This window comes from Nerophis ophidion, linkage group LG08 (assembly GCF_033978795.1).
Source record: "Nerophis ophidion isolate RoL-2023_Sa linkage group LG08, RoL_Noph_v1.0, whole genome shotgun sequence".
Taxonomy (NCBI): Eukaryota; Metazoa; Chordata; class Actinopteri; order Syngnathiformes; family Syngnathidae; genus Nerophis; species Nerophis ophidion.
The window spans coordinates 63,637,787-63,660,140 of NC_084618.1; the positions used below are offsets into that span (position 1 = coordinate 63,637,787).

Here is a 22,354-nt window from a genome sequence, read left to right on the forward strand (position 1 = left end):
ATAATGCAATCATCACACAATAATATTAGATAAGTAAATTCAATGCAAATAATTCATTGGAGGTTTTCAGCAGGCATCAATTTGCTTGCGGTTTTCTTTTAACCACAATGATGACAATGATGTCATTCTCGTGATGGCTGCTCACTGCGGAGAAAGTGAGATCTGTGGCTGCAGCCCCCAGCGTTTTTCTCGTAAATAAGCATGTCCAATCTTCCGCTGCGTTCCATTAACACCAGACCACATCAACTTTAAAAGGCCCGGTCCAGCCACTCGCCGGCGACACAGGGCTGTTAAAAATAAAGGACCTCACACCGCACGTACAGTAAACGCCGCCATCCAGCTCACGGACCACACATCCATTCCCGACCACACAACAAGTCTCGTAAGGTGGACTAAGGACCTCGTACAACCTAACATTGTGTCCTTACTTGACTCTATGGAGAACCTTACACCTGTACTTCAAACCACTAAGATCTACGGCTATTTGGGTCCTCCCTCCAATGGGACCAGATAGGAAGAGCCCAGGATACACAACAGGAAGTTGAGTGAGGATGCCAGACCAGGAACAAGGAAGATTGACGGCAAGCAGATTTTTTTTTTTGGTTTCCAACTCCTTTTAGCGTCAGCCTGCAGACTGACTGGAACATGGCCACTGGAGAGGCCGGGCGCTGGCCAAAGAAACTCAAACGTCAAACGCGGTCTCCGCGCTTACCAATCAACACTGAGGGAGCGTCTCCGGTAAGAATGGGCTCGTTCCGATGTGGTCTTCTCAGCTTTGGCGGGACGTTCTTTGAGGGACAGGCGATGGGTAAACTTGGAGATTCCAGACTCAGACCTAAGAAAAGGGGACTGGAGATTAGGTTAGACAGTTTACAAGGTCATTGAAATAAAGCTCTCTAGGGTGTCATGCTCTGCAAATCAAAACTTCTGCTCCCAAACGCTGAAGAGTTCTTGTTCCAATAATCAGCCGGGAATTCTTATTTACGACACTGCCCGGGTCAACTTGAGCAAAAGGCTGATCAAATCCCCAATCAGGCACCTGAATGCTAGCCAATAAACAACAACTTTATTTTTGTATTTGTTGAACTTGATTCATATTCTCTGAGTCATATATTATTCAATTATGAACAGTATGAGCCTGATCTACTTAGACCCCAAATAACACGTGCTAAATAGTGTGTGCAAACTATAAAATTATTTGTACCATTTAGTGAGAAAGTTGTGGGTGATTTACTAAGACTGTATGTTCAGTTCAGTTCAGTTTATTTCGAACGTGCATACGATAGAATGTAATGCAGCACATAATTCCAGTTGTTTTATTAGAACATGTTCGAAAAGAAGTAGGAAGAAGCAGAGCTTATTTAATCCTACCCCTTTTCATACCAAAACAATTGTATCCAATTTCCTTGTTCTCTGTAACAGAACAGTGAACAAATAAATAATAAATGAAAAGTATACCAATATATCAATTGATACTGTGCAAAAGTGGTACAGACCCCCATATTCGAATGAAAACATTGCGTGTATACCGGCGGTCACCATGGAGATACTCATTTGCCTACACGTTTAACCTTTGGCATTTTTTTTGCCATGCTGTTGAAATGTAGCACACTTATAATACTATGAACACTGTTTTCGAACCTTTATTGAAGCGCCATCTAGACAACAGAACCTACTTTTAGCACGCCTAATGTGTACTCTGGTAGGCACTGCTGTATTGTGATGGTGCGTCTGTAATGATCCAAATGAAATTATTTCATATTTTAAGTTATTTTTGTATTTATCATAAACACAAACAGTGAAAAAATGAATAATAAATAAATAATATACTAATACATCAATTGATATTGTGCAAAAGTGGTACAGACCGCCATATTCGAATGAAGATATTGCGTGTATACTAGCGGTCACAATGGAGATACTCATTTCCCTACAAGTTTATGGCATCACATGCTCCACAGAACCTACTTTTAGCACGCCAAATGTGTACTCTGGGAGGCACTGCAGCGTTGTGATGGTGCGTCTGGAATGATCCAAATGAAAGAAAGTGCATATTACAAGTTATTTTTTAATCTATCATAAACGGCGGTGTGGCGCGGTTGGATAAGTGGCCGTGCCAGAAACCTAAGGGTCCCTGGTTCGATCCATAGCTTCTACCAACCTAGTCACGTACGATGTGCCCTTGCGCAAGACACTCCACCCTTGCTCCTGATGGGTCGTGGTTAGTGCGTTGCATGGCAGCTCCCGCCATCAGTGTGTGAATGTGTGTGTGAATGGGTGAATGTCGAAATTCTGTCAAAGCTTTTTGAGTATCTTCAAGGTAGAAAAGCGCTATACAAGTATAACCAATATTACACACACACATAAAAAATAAAAATGCCAGCAGCAAAAAAATATCAATTTCATTTGTTTAATCAGCCCCTTAAGTCATCCAGCAGCATTGAAATAAATACATGACATTGCTGAATAGACAATACATCTAATAGTTTTATTTCAAACAGTCCAAACATGTTGACATGCACATAAATAGAACATTCTCTCTCTGTCAATCGTCTAACTTTGCAGTCATTTGTCTGTAACTTTGCCAGTCTGCACGTACTTTCCAAACATGCTGAATGTAGATGCAAAACAGCAGCTGCAGAACAGTGTCAGTCTTAATAAATCACACAGAAATTGCAAAATTGAAATATATATTTGTATCTCCTCCTCCCATGTTGTGGGCGTTTTGATAATCAGCATGTATTGCGCATATTCATGAAGGTAAACATGCTAAATAAATTGCACTCCGTATTTTGTTGATTGACGAGATGCAATCCTCTTAGCTTAGTCGCTCAGCTTTGCATGCGCTATCAAGTTTGTGTATTTTAGGACACGCAAACATTTAGTAGATCAAGTCCTATATGTGTACAAGTATATTAGGGCTGTCAAAGTTAACATCTCAACTCATGCGATTAATCACAAAAACATTATGTTATTTGTGTATAAACGGAGATTTTTTTTTCAATTATTATCATGCATGCAAGTAATTTACTGCGATTAATCACAATTACTCAAAATGCAAAAGTGTGATTAATCTGATTAAAACATGTACCTGTAATCTTTTCTCTACAAACCGATCTAATTTTCAGCTGAAGTGTTATTTGTTTTTTTTTAATTATCAGCAGAATTCTCCCTGCAATTTAAAAGTAACCCTGATTAAACAATTTTCCCTAATTAACAATTACAGTGATCTTTGATTTAGTAGTGGGGCGTTCAAGAGCAGCTAAAGCTCTTCGTTTTATTTCTGTTCTTGCAAACAAGAAAACACACAGCTTGAAAAGCTATAAAAGTTGGACATTTATTATTGATGACCAAAATGCATCCCAGACAAGTCAGCACCGCAGATTCATGTAAAGTACTAAAACACATTTAAATAGCAAATTACTCAATCAACGTGAAATATTATTGTCGGACACAAAATGTCATGGTGAAATATTTCCTTAATACTGTAACAATGCCAAAAGTTCCCAGAGGACACAAGGGAGGGTTGCAGACTAGGCCTTCCGTTTGCCAAATCATTTTTACAGGGGAAAAAAAAAATCTTCTCGACTTGGTGGATAATTTGCCAGTTACACTTTTAACAGAAAATAGGATTCAAGGTAAATAAATTAAATCGCAAACGTTTTAACAGGTTAATGTGCGTTTTGTGTACTCATCGAAAAAACTAGACTGTTAGCTCAAGGCGTTTAATTCAAAATTAGAGCTATAAAAGTACATCAGAAGTCATTTAGATATTTTCACTCATTAGGGTTTGGTCAAAATATTGTATTATAACAAACAAAACTAAAGTTAAATAATAACAAACATATATTTTAACATTATCCAACATCAATTTCAGAAGTAAGGCACTTTTGCAGAAAACCGTAAAAAAGGCAACTATGACTTAATACTTTTCTTAAGTTGAGTTTGGTGGGTGTAAGAGAAATACATGTTTTAATGATTGGAATTGTCATTTCTGTTCCTTAAATTTGCCAAAACTAGCAAAGCCAAACAAAAGCCAACACACACCAACAATGGTCTTTTGAAAATGCATTTTTTTACAACACACTCAACTTAAGAAAAATATTAAGTCATAGTTGCGACCAGGTGGAGCTATGCTTTCCCATGCAAAGCTTGCAGAAAAATGTAGAAAGTTCCTTACTACTGAAAAAAATAAATAAATAAATAAAATAAAAAATAAAAATAAAAAATAAAAAATAAAATATATATATGTATATATATATATATACATATATTATGTATATATGTATGTATATTTGGTATAAACTCAACTCGTGGCGATTGGAGGAAGAATAATACTGAGTTGCATCCCAAGAACACCACACCTACTGTGAAGCATGGGGGTGGAAACATCATGCTTTGGGGCTGTTTTTCTGCTAAGGGGACAGGACGATTGATCCGTGTTAAGGAAAGAATGAATGGGGCCATGTATCGTGAGATTTTTAGCCAAAACCTCCTTTCATCAGTGAGAGCTTTGAATGGTTGACCAAATACTTATTTTCCACCATAATTTACAAATAAATTCTTTAAAATTCCGACAATGTGAATTCCTGGATTTTTTTTCACATTCTGGTTCTCACAGTTGAAGTGTACCTATGATGAAATTTGGAGACCTCTGTCATCATTTTAAGTGGGAGAACTTGCACAATTGGTGGCTGACTAAATACTTTTTTTGCCCCACTGTATAAACAGTAAAAAAAATAAAAAGATAGATAACAATAAGTTATCAATTGTTAGTTTCACATAGGCCTCACATCCGTGGAACTCTTCACCACTGGAGTTAAAGTCACAGTCGGAAATTAAACGTTTCTCCACAAAACTGAAAAACTGTGAGCACTAGAACTGGATGTAGTGTGGACAAATGGGGCCAATTAATTTCCATGTGGTTTTTTTTTGTACTTTTCTTAATTCTTTTGTATGTAATTTACACTTTTCTCAACTTTTTTTTTTTGATAGAAGTACTAAGACTTTGACATTGGTTACCTGTGGATAGCAAAGTTTAATTGTACTGAGCTGACGACAGGTTGTAAAGGGAGATTTTCGGGAGGGGCACTGGAATTCGGGATTCTCCCGGAAAAATCGTGAGGGTTGGCAAGTATGGACTCATCGTGTAAATACAAACTTCTCCATACGGGCGTATAATGGATACGGCAACAGTAGAAGTCACACTGATTTGCAGGTGTGTTATTTGTTGTGAGTTCATGCAAGGTTCATTTTGTACACCATGAAAATAAAACGATATAACTTTGTCTTGAATTTGAAAAAAAAACATTTTATTTTTCACAAAAGAAGAGTTCGGTGAATGCGCGTATGAAACTGGTGGGGTTCGGAACCTCCAACAAGGTTAAGAATCACTGTTTTATCATATCAGTATGTGGAATTAAATGATGGAATGGATTAACCAAAGAAATCAAACAAAGCACCAATGTGATTCACTTTAAGAGGCTGTTCAAACTACAAGTGTTCACAAAGTACACAGAACAAGAATTATGATGAACATCTTGATCATTTTTTTTCCTTTTTTGTTATTGAACAAATATTTATGTATTTAATGTGTATATTATTCATTTATCATTTATTTATTCACGCTTCTGTTACAGAGAACAAGGAAATAGGATAAAAGTGCTATGGCATGAAAAGGGTTAGGATTAAGGATTAAATAAGTTCTGCTTCTTCCTACTCCTTTTCGGACGTGCTGTAATGAAACAACTAGAATTGTGTAATGCATTACATTGTATCTTATGCATGTTTAGAATAAACTGAAACTGAACTGAACAGAAAATTTGGGATCATCAAAAACAGTAAGAAATCAAAATTATAATATATGAAGGCTTGAAATGACATTTCATTACATAGTTTCGTATTTAAAGTTGAATTGCTGACATCAATAAACTTTTGCGCGACGATATTCAAACTGTTTTAAGTTTCACCTGTATAATTTGTATGTGAGGTTCAAAGCAAGAATATTTTATAATAAAAAAGTAACAATATATAGTAATTCTAATAGTATGAGACACATATGGGATATACTGGAAATCATGTTTCTGCAGTGCAGCAAAAATATCAAATGGAATTTCAAGGAACTCGACTCAATTGCAATTCTACTTCCTGTTTGCAACCTCAATTTCAATTCAATGTGTGATTTACAAAAAAAAAAGATTCTCGCCAAACAATCCCAACTAATCACTTCATATTATTTGCTGCTTACAATTGTTACCATATCATATCTGAGTTATTGTGTAGAAATATGGAGAAATAACTACAAATGTGCGCTTCATTCACTAACTGTGTTACAAAAAAGATCAGTTAGAATAATCCATAATGTTGGATATAGAGAACATACAAACCCTTTATTTATTAAATCACAATTATTGAAATTCAACGATTTGGTGCATTTGCAAAAGGCTAAAATGATGTACAGAGCAAAGTATTATGTGCTACCCAAGAATGTACAACAATTCTTCTCAACAAAAGAGGAGAAATATAACTCTAGAGGAAAATCGAATTTAAAACATCTGTATGCTCGAGCAACACTTAAAACCTTTAGCATATAAGTACGTGGAAATTTATGGAATGGATTAACCAAAGAAATCAAACAAAGCACCAATATGATTCACTTTAAGTGACTGTTCAAACTACGAGTTTTCACAAAGTACACAGAACAAGATTTATGACGAACATCTTTTTCATTGAGACAAAGATTATTTATGTATTTAATCTTTGTTTCCTTACTAGGGTGTATATTATTTATTTGTTCACTGTTCTGTTACAGAGAACAAGAAAATGGGATACAATTGCTATGATATGAAAAGGGGTAGGATTAAACAAGCTCTGCTTCTTCCTACTCCTTTTCGGACGTGCTGTAATGAAACAACTGGAAAATATGTGATGCAGTACATTGTATAGTATGCATGTTCAAAATAAACTGAAACTGAAACTGAGCTGAACTAATAACATGCACGTTTATTACCTTCTTCCGAACAGACGGTAAAAAAAAAAAACTACAATCATACAAACCCTGTTTCCATATGAGTTGGGAAATTGTGTTAGATGTAAATATAAACGGAATACAATGATTTGCAAATCATTTTCAACCCATATTCAGTTGAATATGCTACAAAGACAACATATTTGATGTTCAAACTGATAAACTTTTTTTTTTTTTTGCAAATAATCATTAACTTTAGAATTTGAAGCAGGCAACACGTGATAAAAAAGTTGGGAAATGTGTCATTAAATACTGATGAAGTTGAGGAATGCTCATCAGACACTTGAAGTGTTCTTTGGTCTGACGAGTCCATATTTCAAATTATTTTTAGAAATATTCGACATCGTGTCATCCAGACCAAAGGGGAAGCAAACCATCCTGACTGTTATTGACGCAAAGTTCAAAAGCCAGCATCTGTGATGGTATGGGGGTACATTAGTGCCCAAGGCATGGGTAACTTACACATCTGTGAAGGCACCATTAATGCTGAAAGGTACATACATTTTTTGGAGCAACATATGCTGCCATCTAAGCGCAGTCTTTTTCATGGGCGCCCCTGCTTATTTCAGCAAGACAATGCCAAGCCACATTCAGCACGTGTTACAACAATATGGCTTTTGATGTCTCCCATCGAAAATGTGTGGCGCATTATGAAGCGTAAAATACGACAGTGGAGACCCCGGACTGTTGAACGACTGAAGCTCTACATCATGGGTGTCAAACTCTGGCCCGCGGGCCAAATTTGAGGCAATAAGAAATTAACAGTAGAGCTGGCCCGCCGGTATTATACAGTGGCGGTGCCGCTGTATCACCGTATTCAACGCTAATTTTCATACTTGCCAACCCTCCCGATTTTTCAAGGAAAATCCCGAATTTCAGTGCCCCCCTGAAAATCTCCCGGGGCAAGCATTCTCCCGAATTTCCACCCGGACAACAATATTGGGGGCGTGCCTTAAAGGTACTGCTTTTAGCATCCTCTACAACCTGTTGTCACGTCCACTTTTCCTCCGTACAAACAGCGTGCCGGCCCAGTCACGTAATACATGTGACTTCTACACACACACACAAGTGAATGCAAGGCATACTTGGTCAACAGCAATACAGGTCACACTGAGGGTGGCCGTATAAACAACTTTAACACTGTTACACCACACTGTGAACCCACACCAAACAAGAATGACAAACACATTTCGGGAGAACATCCGCACCGTAACACAACATAAACACAACAGAACAAATACCCAGAACCCCTTGCAGCACTAACTCTTCCGGGACGCTACAATATACACCCCCGCTACCAACAAAACTCTATTTTGCATGTCACTATAAAGTTATATAAGCCTTGCTTGTTCAATATTCAATGCAAAACTTGTTTGGGTCCCTATTAAAATGTTAAGTTGTTCATTTTTGGCCCTTGGCTTTTTTCAGTTTAGAATTTTGGCCCACTCTGTATTTGAGTTTGACACCCCTGCTCTACATAAAACAAGAATGGGAAAGAATTCCACTTTCAAAGCTTCAACAATTAGTTTCCTCAGTTCCCAAACTTTTATTGAGTGTTGTTAAAAGAAAAGGTGGTGTAACACAGTGGTGAACATGCCCTTTCCCAACTACTTTGGCGTGTGTTGCAGCCATGAAATCCTAAGTTAACTATTATGTGCAAAAAAAAAAATTCAGTTGATGTGTTTGAACATCAAATATCTTGTCTTTGTAGTGCATTCAATTGAATATGGTGTGAAAACGATTTGCAAATCATTGTATTCTGTTTATATTTACATCAAACCCAATTTCCCAACTCATATGGAAACGGGGTTTGAAAATGACAAGCAGATTTCAGGACTAATGGCGCTCACCTAGGCAGTGAAATTAAAGGACATTTATAAAAAGTTATTTTAAGTGATTTTTAAAACTTGTTCGGGAAAAAAAAAAAACATTCATTTTGTAAGATTCCCCCAGGAAACGTTGCGTCCACCATGCCCTCGCCATGACCAGATTTCTCCGTGACATGACCTCACAGGATGGCTTATCTCGTAGAACAAACCCCCTCCTCCTCCGCCACCAGAACTTTCTTTCCCACTCCCACAACCTCTACCACTGACCCTCTGCCAGCGTCTCCAAAGACTTGCTTGACCTCAAAGACAAAAGAGGCATATTTTCCAGTATGACTCACCCAAATGAGGTGTGGGATTTTCGTCTCCCCCTTTTAATTGGTGGTATTAGGATCCTCCTTTAAGGGCTTTTAATTAAATTAGCAGCAGCGGGCTGCGAATGCCAGCTACTGGCGCCCGGTGACACTAATACCGCTTGACATCGGCGGTTGGAAAAAAAAAAAAAAAGATAAAGAAGAGCGATTATTTTGGCTGGTCATTGGTTATCATTACCACACACGTCTTGGCTCAGCACCAACGGTTACATTAGGAGCGCTGGTAAGACTTCAAACACGACATTGGGATCAAACACACGACAATAGGATGATGGCACCAGAATGTGTAGGATCACCACTTCAAACATGCGGGGTGGCAGCGGACATAAATGAGGGGCGCAGGGAATCCCTTTGAGGGGTTTAGGAACAAAAAGGGGGACATGTGAAGCAGGTGGGTCGTTGCGGAGTGAGGGAGCGGGATTGGGGGGTAGGGGGGTCTAATCTGTCGGCAACTGTCAGCCTGGGACCCTCAAACCTGGCAGCGGACCAAGCAGCTGTCTATGCAACATCATGGCGTAATGATGCAAGGAGGAGGATGCACAAGTCCGGTGCTTCTTCTCCACACTTTAGTGTACTTACAGTAACATAAAGTTAAAATTCCAATGATAGTCACGCACACACTAGTTGTGGTGAAATGATCCTCTGCATTTGACTCATTTTTCCCATGTTCCACTCCCTGGGAAGTGAGGGGAGCAGTGAGCAGGTTATTTAACCCCCAATTCCAACCCTTGATGCTGAGTGCCAAGCAGGGAGGTAACGGGTCCCATTTTTATAGTCTTTGGTATGACTCGGCCGGGGTTTGAACTCACGACCTCCCAGTCTCAGGGCGGACAATCTAACCAAAAGGCCACTGAACTGGTGGTGAGCACACCTGCAAGAAATACCCACCAGTATCTGGCTTTTATCACATTGATAACAGATTGTGACGCGATCAGATGTGAAAAGGTAAAAAAGGAAAGTGGACGTGTGTTACCTGATCATGAGTTACAGATGGCGAGCCATGGTGTCAAAACAGTGATAAAATTGGACTTTATTATAAAAAGTCAAATACAAATAAGGCAACAAGAGAAGTATCCAACACTTCTATTTTGTAAAGTAAATCAGAACAGCTGATATGGGCATCTACATCAACTACCGTATTTTTCGGGGGCCACTGGATGCAAACACTGGCATCCACTTTTTAATGAATTCACCTTCTTTGAATGGCTTTATCGCCCTAGCAACATACTGGCCGACTCTTGCGATCTTTAAGGGAAACACCCGAAAATCAGTACCCCTCCCGACAATCTCCCGGGGTAATAATTCTCCCGTTTTTTCACCCAGACAACAATATTAAGGGCGTGCCGTGATGCCACTGTCTTTAGCGTCCTCTACGACTTTCTTTAGCGTCCTCTAAAACTTGCCGTCTCGTCCCCTTTTTACCATACAAACAGTGTGCCGGCCCAATCACATACTGCATGAGGCTTAAGGCACACGGAAGGAACTGCAAGACATACTTGATCAACAGCCATACAGTCCACACTGAGGGTGGCCGTATAAACAACTTTATCACTGTTACAAATATGCGCCACACTGTGAACCCACACCAAACAAAACTGACAAACACATTTTGGGAGAACATCCACACCGTAACACAACATAAACACAACAGAACAAATACCCAGAATCCAATGTAGCCCTAATTCTTCCAGGGCTACAATAGGGGACGGTGTTGGGGGTGGGGGGTGTATATTGTGTAACGGTGCGGATGATCTCCCAAAATGTGTTTGTCATTCTTGTTTGGTGTGGGTAATCACTACTTGTAACAGTGGTAAAGTTGTTTATACAGCCACCCTCAGTGTGACCTGTATGGCTGTTGATCAACTATGTCTTGCAGTCACTCACTGCGTCTGCAGAAGCCAAATGCAACATGTAGCTGGGCTGGCACGCAGTTTGTATATATTGTAAAGTATGCTAAAGGGTGTGGCTCCATGGCGCCCCCTATTATTGTTGTTAAAGTGAAATTCAGGGGACTGATTACCCCTTGAGGGGTTTCGAAAATTGGGAGTCTCTCAAAAAAAATCGAGGGAATGCAAGTATGACGCTGTAAAGCGCTGTTCATATAAAACTCGCGGGCTGCACCAACATTAAATCTTCATATATAAGGTGCGGGCCGCAAAATAACAACTCGCGGGCGCATTTGGCCTACGGGCCGCGTGTTTGAGACCCCTGGCTTAAAGGGTCCAACAGGAAACAATGACTTGAGCACTGGCAGAACATTCATACTTTGTTATCCAGTTGTTGTTAAAAGTCAGATTTTCACTATTTATTTTGGTTATTTTTAGGGTTGAATGCATAACCTTCTTCTACTCACACCAATGTAGCTTCATTGTGACACATTGTCCGCTGTTGCCCCCTGCGGGTTGGCAGGAGTACTACATGCATGAGCAACCCTGGTTTTAATGGTTTCGTCAAGCCTATTAGGGTGATGTTCGATGGGCCAAATGAGAGGTTTTGGGCGGGCTGGTTGTGGCCCGTGGGCCGCCAGTTCAATATGATAAGTCGACTGTTCTTCAAAAGGTACCCAGTTTGGTGGTAACAGTCCCCACGGACTGGCTCTGACCAGGAGTTAGTGCGAGTTAAAGTGACGAATCAGAAAGGAGGGGACTTGCTTGCGGGTTAATGGGTCAGACACAATAAATAATGATGGTGGTCAAACGAGCGTCTGTTCTCAATGGGCACTTGGCGTCATTTAGCCTTTCTCGAAGAGAAATGCCTCAAGCACTTGCTCACAGCAGAACATTCATTCTTTGTCGTCCAGTAATTGTTAAAAGTCTGATTTTTCGAAATTTATTTGGATTTTTTTCAGGGTTGAATGAAGTCTTGCTTTACTCACCCCACTGCCGCTTCACTGTGCCACATATGCCTCGCTGTTGCCCCCTGCGGGGTGGCAGGAGTACTGCATACATGAGCAACCCTAGTTTTAATGGCGTCAAGTCAATTTGGGTGATGGTCAGAGGGACAATTTTAAAGCTTTGGCGGGCTGCAAGTGGCCCGCGAGCCGCCAGTTGAATAGACCTGGTAAACACTTTGTGACTACTGGAGAGGAATTGTCTTGCCTGGCTTGACGTGACCCGAACATAAGACGGTATTTCTCAAAAAAGATGTAAACCAGCAGAGGCGATGTTCATTCAGTTTAAAGCAGTGGTGTCAAAGCCGTTTTCACTGAGGGCCCAAGCGGGCCGATTCAAACAGTGAAAACTAATATTAAACAACTTGTTTATGCATTTTATTACAAGGTTTTTTTTTAAACTAAAATGTAAAAAAAAATATGGTAAGTTTCAATCATTTCACCTCAAAATTTAGTGTATATCACTGTAAATGGAAAAACAGTAATGCTGTTTTTATGGTAAAATAAAGACATCAATTTGCTTTACTGTAAAATAAAAAAAGGCAATTTTACAGTAAAATTTGGGCACTTGAGCTGCCAAGTTGTTGTTTTTTTTAACTGCAAATCAACATTTATCCATGAACATATGGAGAAGCTGCTGATGGCGTGTTTGACGGAGAAGGAGATACAAGGTAAAGGCTTTACGTACATTACTTCTTGGAACGACTATAGTTGTACTACATTGTATTGTATTATTTTACAGTGGGGCAAAAAAGTATTTAGTCAGCCACCGATTGTGCAAGTTCTCCCACTTAGAATGATGACAGAGGTCTGTAATTTTCATCATAGGTACACTTAAACTGTGAGAGACACAATGTGAAAAAAAATCCAGGAATTCACATTGTAGGAATTTTAAATAATTTGTTTGTAAATTATGGTGGAAAATAAGTATTTGGTCAACCATTCAAAGCTCTCACTGATGGAAGGAGGTTTTGGCCCAAAATCTCACGATACATGGCCCTATTCATTCTTTCTTTAACACGGATCAATCGTCCTGTCCCCTTAGCAGAAAAACAGCCCCAAAGCATGATGTTTCCCTCCACCTCATGCTTCACAGTGGGTATGGTGTTCTTGGGATGCAACTCAGTATTCTTCTTCCGCCAAACACGATGAGTTGAGTTTGTACCAAAATGGATACATGGATGATACAGCAGAGAATTGGGAGAATGCCATGTGGTCAGATGAAACCAAAGTAGAACTTTTTGGTATAAACTCAACTCGTCGTGTTTGGAGGAAGAAGAATACTGAGTTGCATCCCAAGAACACCATAACTACTGTGAAGCATGGGGGTGGAAACATCATGCTTTGGGGCTGTTTTTCTGCTAAGGGGACAGGACGATTGATCCGTGTTGAGGAAAGAATGAATGGGGGCATGTATCGTGAGATTTTGAGCCAAAACCTCCTTCCATCAGTGAGAGCTTTGAATGGTTGACCTAATACTTATTTTCCACCATAATTGACAAAAAAATTATTTAAAATTCCTACAATGTGCATTCCTGGATTTTTTTGTCACATTCTGTCTCTCACAGTTGAAGTGTACCTATGATGTAAATTACAGACCTCTGTCATCATTTCAAGTGGGAGAACTTGCACAATCGGTGGCTGACTAAATACTTGTTTGCCCCACTGTAATAACATTTGATATTCAAAAGTTTGTTCTTTTTTTAAAAGGCATGTTACATGTTTAAAATTGTGCTCTTGAAGGGGCCAAGCACGGATTAAATTCCATCCATCCATTTCCTACCGCTTATTCCCTTTCGGGGTCGCGGGGGGCGCTGGCGCCTATCTCAGCTACAATCGGGCGGAAGGCAGGGTACACCCTGGACAAGTCACCACCTCATCGCAGGGCCAACACAGATAGACAGACAACATTCACACTCACATTCACACACTAGGGCCAATTTAGTGTTGCCAATCAACCTATCCCCAGGTGCATGTCTTTGGAAGTGGGAGGAAGCCGGAGTACCCGGAGGGAACCCACGCATTCACGGGGAGAACATGCAAACTCCACAGAGAAAGATCCCGAGCCTGGATTTGAACCCAGGACTGCAGGACCTTCGTATTGTGAGGCAGACGCACTAACCCCTCTGCCAATTCATTTCAATGGGAGTCGTTGATTTGAGATAGAAGTGCTCAGTGGCATTTTGTTAGAGTATCCGCCCTGGTATCGGTAGGTCTTGAGTTCAAACCCCGGCCGAGTCATACCAAAGACTATAAAAATGGGCCCCATTGCCTCCATGCTTGGCACTCCGCATCAAGGGTTGGAATTGGGGGTTAAATCACCAAAATGATTCCTAAGGCAGTCACCACTGCTGCTCACTGCTCCCCTCACCTCCCAAGGGGTGTAACAAGGGGATGGTCAAATGCAGAGGTTAATTTTACCACATCAAGTGTGTGTGTGACTATCAGTGGTACTTGAAGTTCAAGTGTTTTAAGTTCAGAGCTTTGTCACAGAACCAACTTTTTGATTGATTGAAACTTTTATTAGTAGATTGCACAGTACAGTACATATTCCATACAACTAACCACTAAATGGTAACACCCGAATAAGTTTTCAACTTGTTTAAGTCGGGGTCCACATTAATCAATTCATGGAAACTACTGTACTTGTCAGCCAATGGAGGGTGACTTCTCTCTGAATTAGTCCTAGCTTTTCTTCCTGTCACTCACACAACCACACCAGTGACCTGGAGAGATGTATCTTTGAATAAGAAACTCGCTGAAAAAAAGTGCATCAAAGGTTGACAGCAAGCAACATAATTCATGACGCTAATCTTTAGACCCTGGAGCATCTGAGGAATATGTTATCCTAATTTTGTAGACCAGGGGTCACCAACGCGGTGCCCGCGGGCACCAGGTAGCCCGTAAGGACCAGATGAGTAGCCCGCTGGCCTGTTCGAAAAATAGCTCAAATAGCAGCACTTACTAGTGAGATGCCTCTTTTTTTTTTAAATTGTATTTATTTACTAGCAAGCTGGTCTCGCTTTGCTAGACATTTTTAATTCTAAGAGAGACAAAACTCAAATAGAATTTGAAAATCCAAGACAATATTTTAAAGACTTGGTCTTCACTTGTTTTAATAAATTCATTTTTTTTTTTACTTTGCTTCTTATAACTTTCAGAAAGACAATTTTAGAGGGAAAAAAAGCAACTTTAAAAATTATTTTAGGATTTTTTTAACACATATACCTTTTTACCATTTGAATTCCTTCCTCTTTTTTCCTGAAAATTTACATCAATGTTCAAGTAAATTTATGTTTTTTATTGTAAAGAATAATAAATACATTTTAATTTAATTCTTCATTTTAGCTTCTGTTTTTTCGATGAAGAATATTTGTGAAATACTTCTTCAAACTTATTATGATTAAAATTCCCCAAAAATATTCTGGCACATCTAGAAAATCTTTAGAATCAAATTTAAATCTTATTTCAAAATCTTTTGAATGTTTTTTAAAAATTTTGTTCTGGAAAATCTAGAAGAAACAATGATTTGTCTATGTTAAAAATATAGCTTGGTCCAATTTGTTATATATTCTATCAAAGTGCAGACTGGATTTTTACCTATTTAAAACATGTCATCACAATTCTAAAAAACAAAAAACCTTCCATAAAAGGAAAAAAAATGTACGACGGAATGACAGACAGAAATACCCATTTTTTTAATATATAGATTTATTTATTAAAGGTAAATTGAGCAAATTGGCTATTTCTGGCAATTTATTTAAGTGTGTATCAAACTGGCCTTTCGCATTAATCAGTACCCAAGAAGTAGGTCTTGGTTTCAAAAAGGTTGGTGACCCCTGATGTAGATGATATTTTTTTTTTAATCACATTCCATAATGGGTTCCGTTGCAAAAGCGGTCCAATTCAGGCATACAGAGGCATTCACTTGATCTGGAGCTTTAGCCTCATTAACCCAGTTAGTCTTGAGACTTAAGAACATTCTAGAAAAGCTGGTGCAGCTTAGAGTCATAGGAAAGTTCTTCAGCAGCCCCACTGCCAGGAAGTGTATATATGTCTTTGTGACTTTACTAGGAATATATCATGACTTAACAAGCCCCGTCCCCAAAGGGGCCCGCAAAATCAAAAACAGCGACAAGGAAATTTTCATTGAACGTGTCCAACTTTAACGCATTTCCTCGATGATACAAAGAGTTTACTGTTTAGAAATGAATTCCAGTCAAAGCAGCAGGATGCTTCGTATTTATCTACAGTTTGCGGTCGGGCTGAGGTTGAGACGTCTCCTAACCGCCGATCTTATTTCATATTATTAGGGAACGCCACAATAAATTACAAGGAGAGACAAATACCTGACCTCGTGTCAGCAATTATGGGCAATGGCGGTGGACCTAAAACAACAAGATTAGAAAGAAGGGAAAACAAAGCCTCATTGCCAGGAGGACTGGAATACGCCAACAAGAATGAAGGCGCCCACCAGTAGGACTGTGTTAAATGCAAATGCGACCAGTGCACGTGCTTGCACACACACACACACACGCACACACACACACACACACACACACACACACACACACACACACACACACACACACACTTCCAAAAACAAAGTTCAATTCAGGAACACAGAGGCCTCAATACGTTTCATTAGGATAACAAAAAGCCTTTCAGTGGTTCAATCATAAAAGACAGCAGCCAGGCAATGAACATTACTAATTAAATTACTCAAAGAAAGCCTTGTTTTGGCGCAGGCCATACCCATCAACATCAAAATGTTGCCCCCCCTTTTCCACTCAATTCTCACCATTTAAGGAGACTGATGCGTTATTGAGCATCTCGAGGACCTTGAAAAGTGTCAAGTGAATTTGGATTATATCCGATAAAAACAAATTATTAACTAGACTCAGACATAGACTTGGACTTAGACTAGGGGTGTAACGGTACGTGTATTTGTACTGATCCGTTTCCGTACAGGGGTTTCGGTTCGGTGTAGAAGTGTACCAAACGAGTTTCCACACGAACATATGAAGTAGCCGGCTAAATCTAAAGTCTTAACAAGCTGCTTTGCTTTCTGCCTCTGTCTCCTACACAGCACCCAGCATTGTACCACCCACACAACCATCTGATTGGTTACATATATAGCGGTAACAGCCAATCAGCAGTGCGTATTCAGAGGGGTAACAGGCAATCAGCAGTGCGTATTCAGAGCGCATGTAGTAAATGCTTCAGCATCGAGCAGATAGGTCTTTAGCAGGTGAGCATAAGGCAGCGTACTCTCCCCAAATGATGATAAACACCCAACACTCAACTACACACATCACTATGAGCCCGTTGACATTCTAGAAACAAACTGCAGCTCAGCTCGCTCGCAGTCCTGGCTTGAGGTGAAGGCTAATTAGCTTTTAGTGTAACATTAGCTCATTTTGCGGTGTGTGTGTTAGCTCATTGTGCGATGTGTGTGCGTGTGTTACGGACAGTGTTGATTGAGCTGTGTTGAAGCAGCAAAAAAGGACATTATGTTAAATGAAGAGTTTCTGTCTACACATTTGGTAAATAAATAACTCAAAAATGTATATTTTGTCGTTTTTTTACTGTACGGAAAATTAAGCAAACCGTGACCTCTAAACCGAGGTACGTACCGAACCAAAATTTGTGTGTACCGTTACACCCCTAACTTAGACTTAGACAAAGTTTAATGATCCACAAGGGAAATTGTTCCACATTAAGATAATGAGGTATAAAGAAACAAAACCAGAAAAAAATAATGAAAAAAAAAGTTTATTTAAAGGCTGGGCGACAAAACGATATCAATACATGTCAATAAATCATACCAATAAATAAAATGAGTACAATAAATACTAAATATTTTCTTTTTTTTATGCGGAAGTGATCAGTCATCAGTGGGAGTGACACGCTAACAGCCAATTAGTTAACAGTATCAACTAGTGTTGTCCCGATACCAATATTTTGGAACAGGTACTGAAATTTTTTCCATACTTTGATACTTTTCTAAATAAAGGGAACCACAAAAAAAATCGCATTATTGCCTTTATTTTGACAAAACATCTTAGGGCACATTAAAGGCCTACTGAAATTAGATTTTCTTATTCAAACGGGGATAGCAGGTCCATTCTAAGTGTCATACTTGATCATTTTGCGGTATTGCCATATTTTTGCTGAAAGGATTTAGTAGAGAACATCCACGATAAAGTTCGCAACTTTTGGTGCTGATAAAAAAGCCTTGCCTTTACCGGAAGTCGCAGACGATGACGTCACAAGGGTGAGGGCTCCTCACGTCCTCACATTGTTTATAATGGGAGCCTCCAGCAGCTAGAGCTATTCGGACCAAGAAAACGACAATTTCCCCATTAATTTGAGCGAGGATGAAAGATTTGTGGATGATGATATTGATAGCGAAGGACTAGAAAAAAAAATAGATAGTTAAAAAAAAAAAAGGCGATTGCATTGGGACGGATTCAGATGTTTTTAGACACATTTACTAGGATAATTCTGGGAAATTCCTTATTGTGTTGCTAGTGTTTTAGTGAGATTAAATAGTACCTGATAGTCGGAGGGGTGTGTCCACGGGTGTCTTGAGGCCAGTGTCTGAGGGAAGTAGACGGCAGATACAAGGACGGCGCAAACTCCACAGATCTCCGGTAAGAGGCGACTTTTTAACACAATTTTCTCACCGAAAACGGCCGGTTGACAAGTGGTCTGGAACCATGTTCGCTTGACCGCTCTGATCCATAGTAAAGCTTCACCTCCGGGAATTTTAAACAAGGAATCACTGTGTGTTTGTGTGGCTAAAGGCTAAAGCTTCCCAACTCCATCTTTCTACTTTGACTTCTCCATTATTAATTGAACAAATTGTAAAAGATTCAGCAACACAGATGTTCAGAATACTGTTTAATTGCGCAATGAAAAGAGACGACTTTTACCCGCAAATAGTGCTGCACTAATATTTCCTGACAGTCCGTGACTTCACGCGCAAGCGTCATCATTCCGCGACGTTTTCAACAAGAAACTCCGCGGGAAATTTAAAATTGTAATTTAGTAAACTAAACCGGCCGTGTTGGCATGTGTTGCAATGTTAATATTTCATCATTGATATATAAACTATCAGACTGCGTGGTCGGTAGTAGTGGGTTTCAGTAGGCCTTTAAACATATGTTTCTTATTGCAAGTTTGTCCATAAATAAAATAGTGAACATACAAGACAACTTGTCTTTTGTTAGTAAGTAATAAAACAAAGACCCCTAATTTAGTCTGCTGACGTATGCAGTAAAACATTGTGTCATTTATCATTTTATTATTTTGTCAAAATTTTTAAGGACAAGTGGTAGAAAATGAATTATTAATGTACTTGTTCATTTACTGTTAAAATCTGCTTACTTTCTCTTTCAACATGTTCTATCTGCACCTCTGTTAAAATGTAATAATCACATATTCTTCTGTTGTTTTACATTAGTTTTGGATGATACCACAAATTTGGGTATCAATTCGGTACTAAGTTGTTACAGGATCATACATTGTTCATATTCAAAGTCCTCATGTGTTCAGGGACATATTTCCTGAGTTCATAAACATAATATACATTAAAAAAAAAAGAAAGAAAATAATAAACAACAAAAATGATCGACGTGATCATTGTAGTATCGACTTGATACGCTCCTGTACTTGGTATCATTACAGTTGATGTCAGGTGTTGATCCACCAATGGTGTTTGTTTACATTGTAAAGCCGGTGAGCCACGGTGTGCAGTGAAACATGTTTAGCTATTTCTCGTCCTGCAGGGATGATACTTGTAAGAAACTGACTTTATTTGGATTAGTGATTTAGAAGTAGCTACAACACTGCCGGCAGCGGCTGGAATTTAGCCAGTAGCTAACTAGCTAACTGTCTTAAAGCACCTCTTCTTGAAGGCGTTTCAGTGTTATAAATTTACCTTTATCTTTAGTTTTCAAGCCAAAATGCATCCGTTCTCCCTGTTCTGTCTACACAATGTATCTGCTTGTAAGTGCTCTGTGAATGTGCGCTGCCGAACATGCTTGTCTGCTTGGTTGTGCCATCTTGTTGTCTCACGCTTCATTCTCTGCATGGAGTGAGAAAATAAACTAAAAATCAGTGCTGCAGGGAGCAAGGAAACTGTCGATTAAACAAGGAATTATCATTGTCACTGGCGTCCCACTGGGTGTGAGTTCTACTTGCCCTTATGTGGGTTCTTCCGAGGATGTCGTAGTCGTAGTGGTTTGTACAGTCCTTTGAGACATTTGTGATTTAGGGCTATAGAAAAATACATTGATTGATTGATTGATTGAAATGTTCTTCATCACATCGTTTACGTGTCTAATAAAGATTTGATTAATTTATGATGTCTCAGGTGTGATTCACTACAATAGGGCCCCTCAGCACACTGGATTGCAGTTCATTTGAATACCACAACACTGGATATTGTTCAGATAAGTACAATTTCATTTAAGAACTTGCACACAAAGCAACACTGGAGGTGACTATGACGTGGGCATTTGCCGTACATATTAGGTCACGTTGCGCCAGCGGACGGAGGGGGGGGAAGGGGTCTTAAACGACCATTGTGTGTGTGTGGACAAGGATAAGGTTAGATGGGATTTACCCCGGAAAACCTAAGTGTGGAAGGGGCCTTAGTTTTGTTTTTTTAATTCCACCGAGTCGGCACCCACAGCATTTTTAAGGGATACAAATACGCGGCAGAAATTCAATGCATTTTTTCCACATCGGTCAGGTTCTCCATAGCGGACAGCTTCACTGCGTTCCCTTTGAGCTTTTTATATAAAGCATAAGGCTGACTTGGCATTTAAGATGTATACACATGATGGATCTGCAGGCAAACACATGGGAGGCCAGCGAGCTGTATAAGAAAATCTATTTCAGGGAATCAAGAGCGGCATGGACGGGGGCGAAAGCTTTATCATAGACTGCTCTGTTATTCCACTCAGCTAATTTAATGGTTATCTCCGAGGAGAGAAACTGCCTGAGATAACTGGTATGATTGCTTCGATCGTCTCAGTTATCGTCTCTGATTGCTTGGAACACCCACTTGCATTGCCGAACAGCCACAAAAATCTCCAGCTGGCCTCAAGAAAAGCTGATAAAACCTTGACTTTACCCCTGCCGGTGTGTCCAGGCGTTGCTGCAGAGTGTTTACAGACCTCTGGTTGGCCGATTTATAAATCTCCTCGCAATTTGCAATGAATATACTGTAATTTAACGTCTGCTGAAGTGAGGATTTATACGCCGGCTTTCTTTTTAAGAGACGGACCCTCCTCTGGTGTTATGTTTGCGGCCTTGAGAAAGCCTTAAAACAGAAACATGCACACAGGGCACCCCCGCGTCCCCCCGTCAAGCCACAATTGAGTACGGCGTCGAGATTCCAATCACCGCCGAGCCAGCAGACTGCGGGGATTATTTATGCTGGAAAGGAGAGGGTAACCTCGAGACGGGGGGAAGAGATGAGCGTGTGTTTTTTGCATTTCGTGTGAGGTCCACCAGGCTCTCTTAAGGACATTTAGAGGAATCTGGTTACCGCTTTAACAGCTCGGAAAGACAGTGCCTTGCTATTTCTGTTCAAAAACATTACTTGACATTCCTTGTTTAAAGTGTGACGTATAGTACGGTGTTCTACAATAAACACTTGGCAGCTTACGTGTTGGAGAGGAATGTCTGTACGTCAGTACCGATGGTCTTCCCAGCGCTTGTAGCAAGGGCGGATTACATCATCCCGCTTATTTACAATCTTCATAGAACCTGACTAGAGAGAGCATTTCACATACTGGGAATTTTAAAGGACAGGAAAGCACAGTCACCTTGCTACGGTGAAGGTGAAGAACAAGAGTCATAATCTCGTAAGGCACAATAATCATGGTAATCTTCAAAAATTCAAACTATAGACTGGCTGAACCGCTTTTCTTAATGGGGGGGGAACACATTTGATGCTTTCTTTGAAGTGGTACCGCGGTTTATGTTAGTAATCCATTCCAATCCTGGCTGCTCATCCCCTGGAGCAAAAACCAACAGGCTGGAGATGGAAGATCAGCGTCCGGTGGCTGAAATGTAGGCCGCACAGTCAGCAGATCTGGGTTCAAATCTCCATTTGGGCATCTCTGTGTGGAGTTAGCATGTTCTCCCCATGCCTGAGCGGGTTTTTTTCCAGGTACTTTGGCTTACTCCAACATTCCAAAGATATGCCTGTTAGGTTTAT

At 39.8% G+C, this 22,354-nt stretch overlaps 1 protein-coding gene across 3 annotated transcripts in view; it reads right to left on the minus strand.

Annotated features, from left to right (window-relative positions):
• Positions 1 to 22,354, minus strand: part of LOC133558157 (ankyrin repeat and fibronectin type-III domain-containing protein 1-like) — a 447,422-nt gene that overhangs the window by 104,944 nt on the left and 320,124 nt on the right. For all 3 annotated transcript variants that reach the window (XM_061909324.1, XM_061909322.1, XM_061909323.1), the window contains one exon: positions 713 to 835. In XM_061909324.1, coding sequence (XP_061765308.1) covers positions 713 to 835 — 123 coding nt within the window. The remainder of the gene's footprint in view (positions 1 to 712; positions 836 to 22,354) is intronic.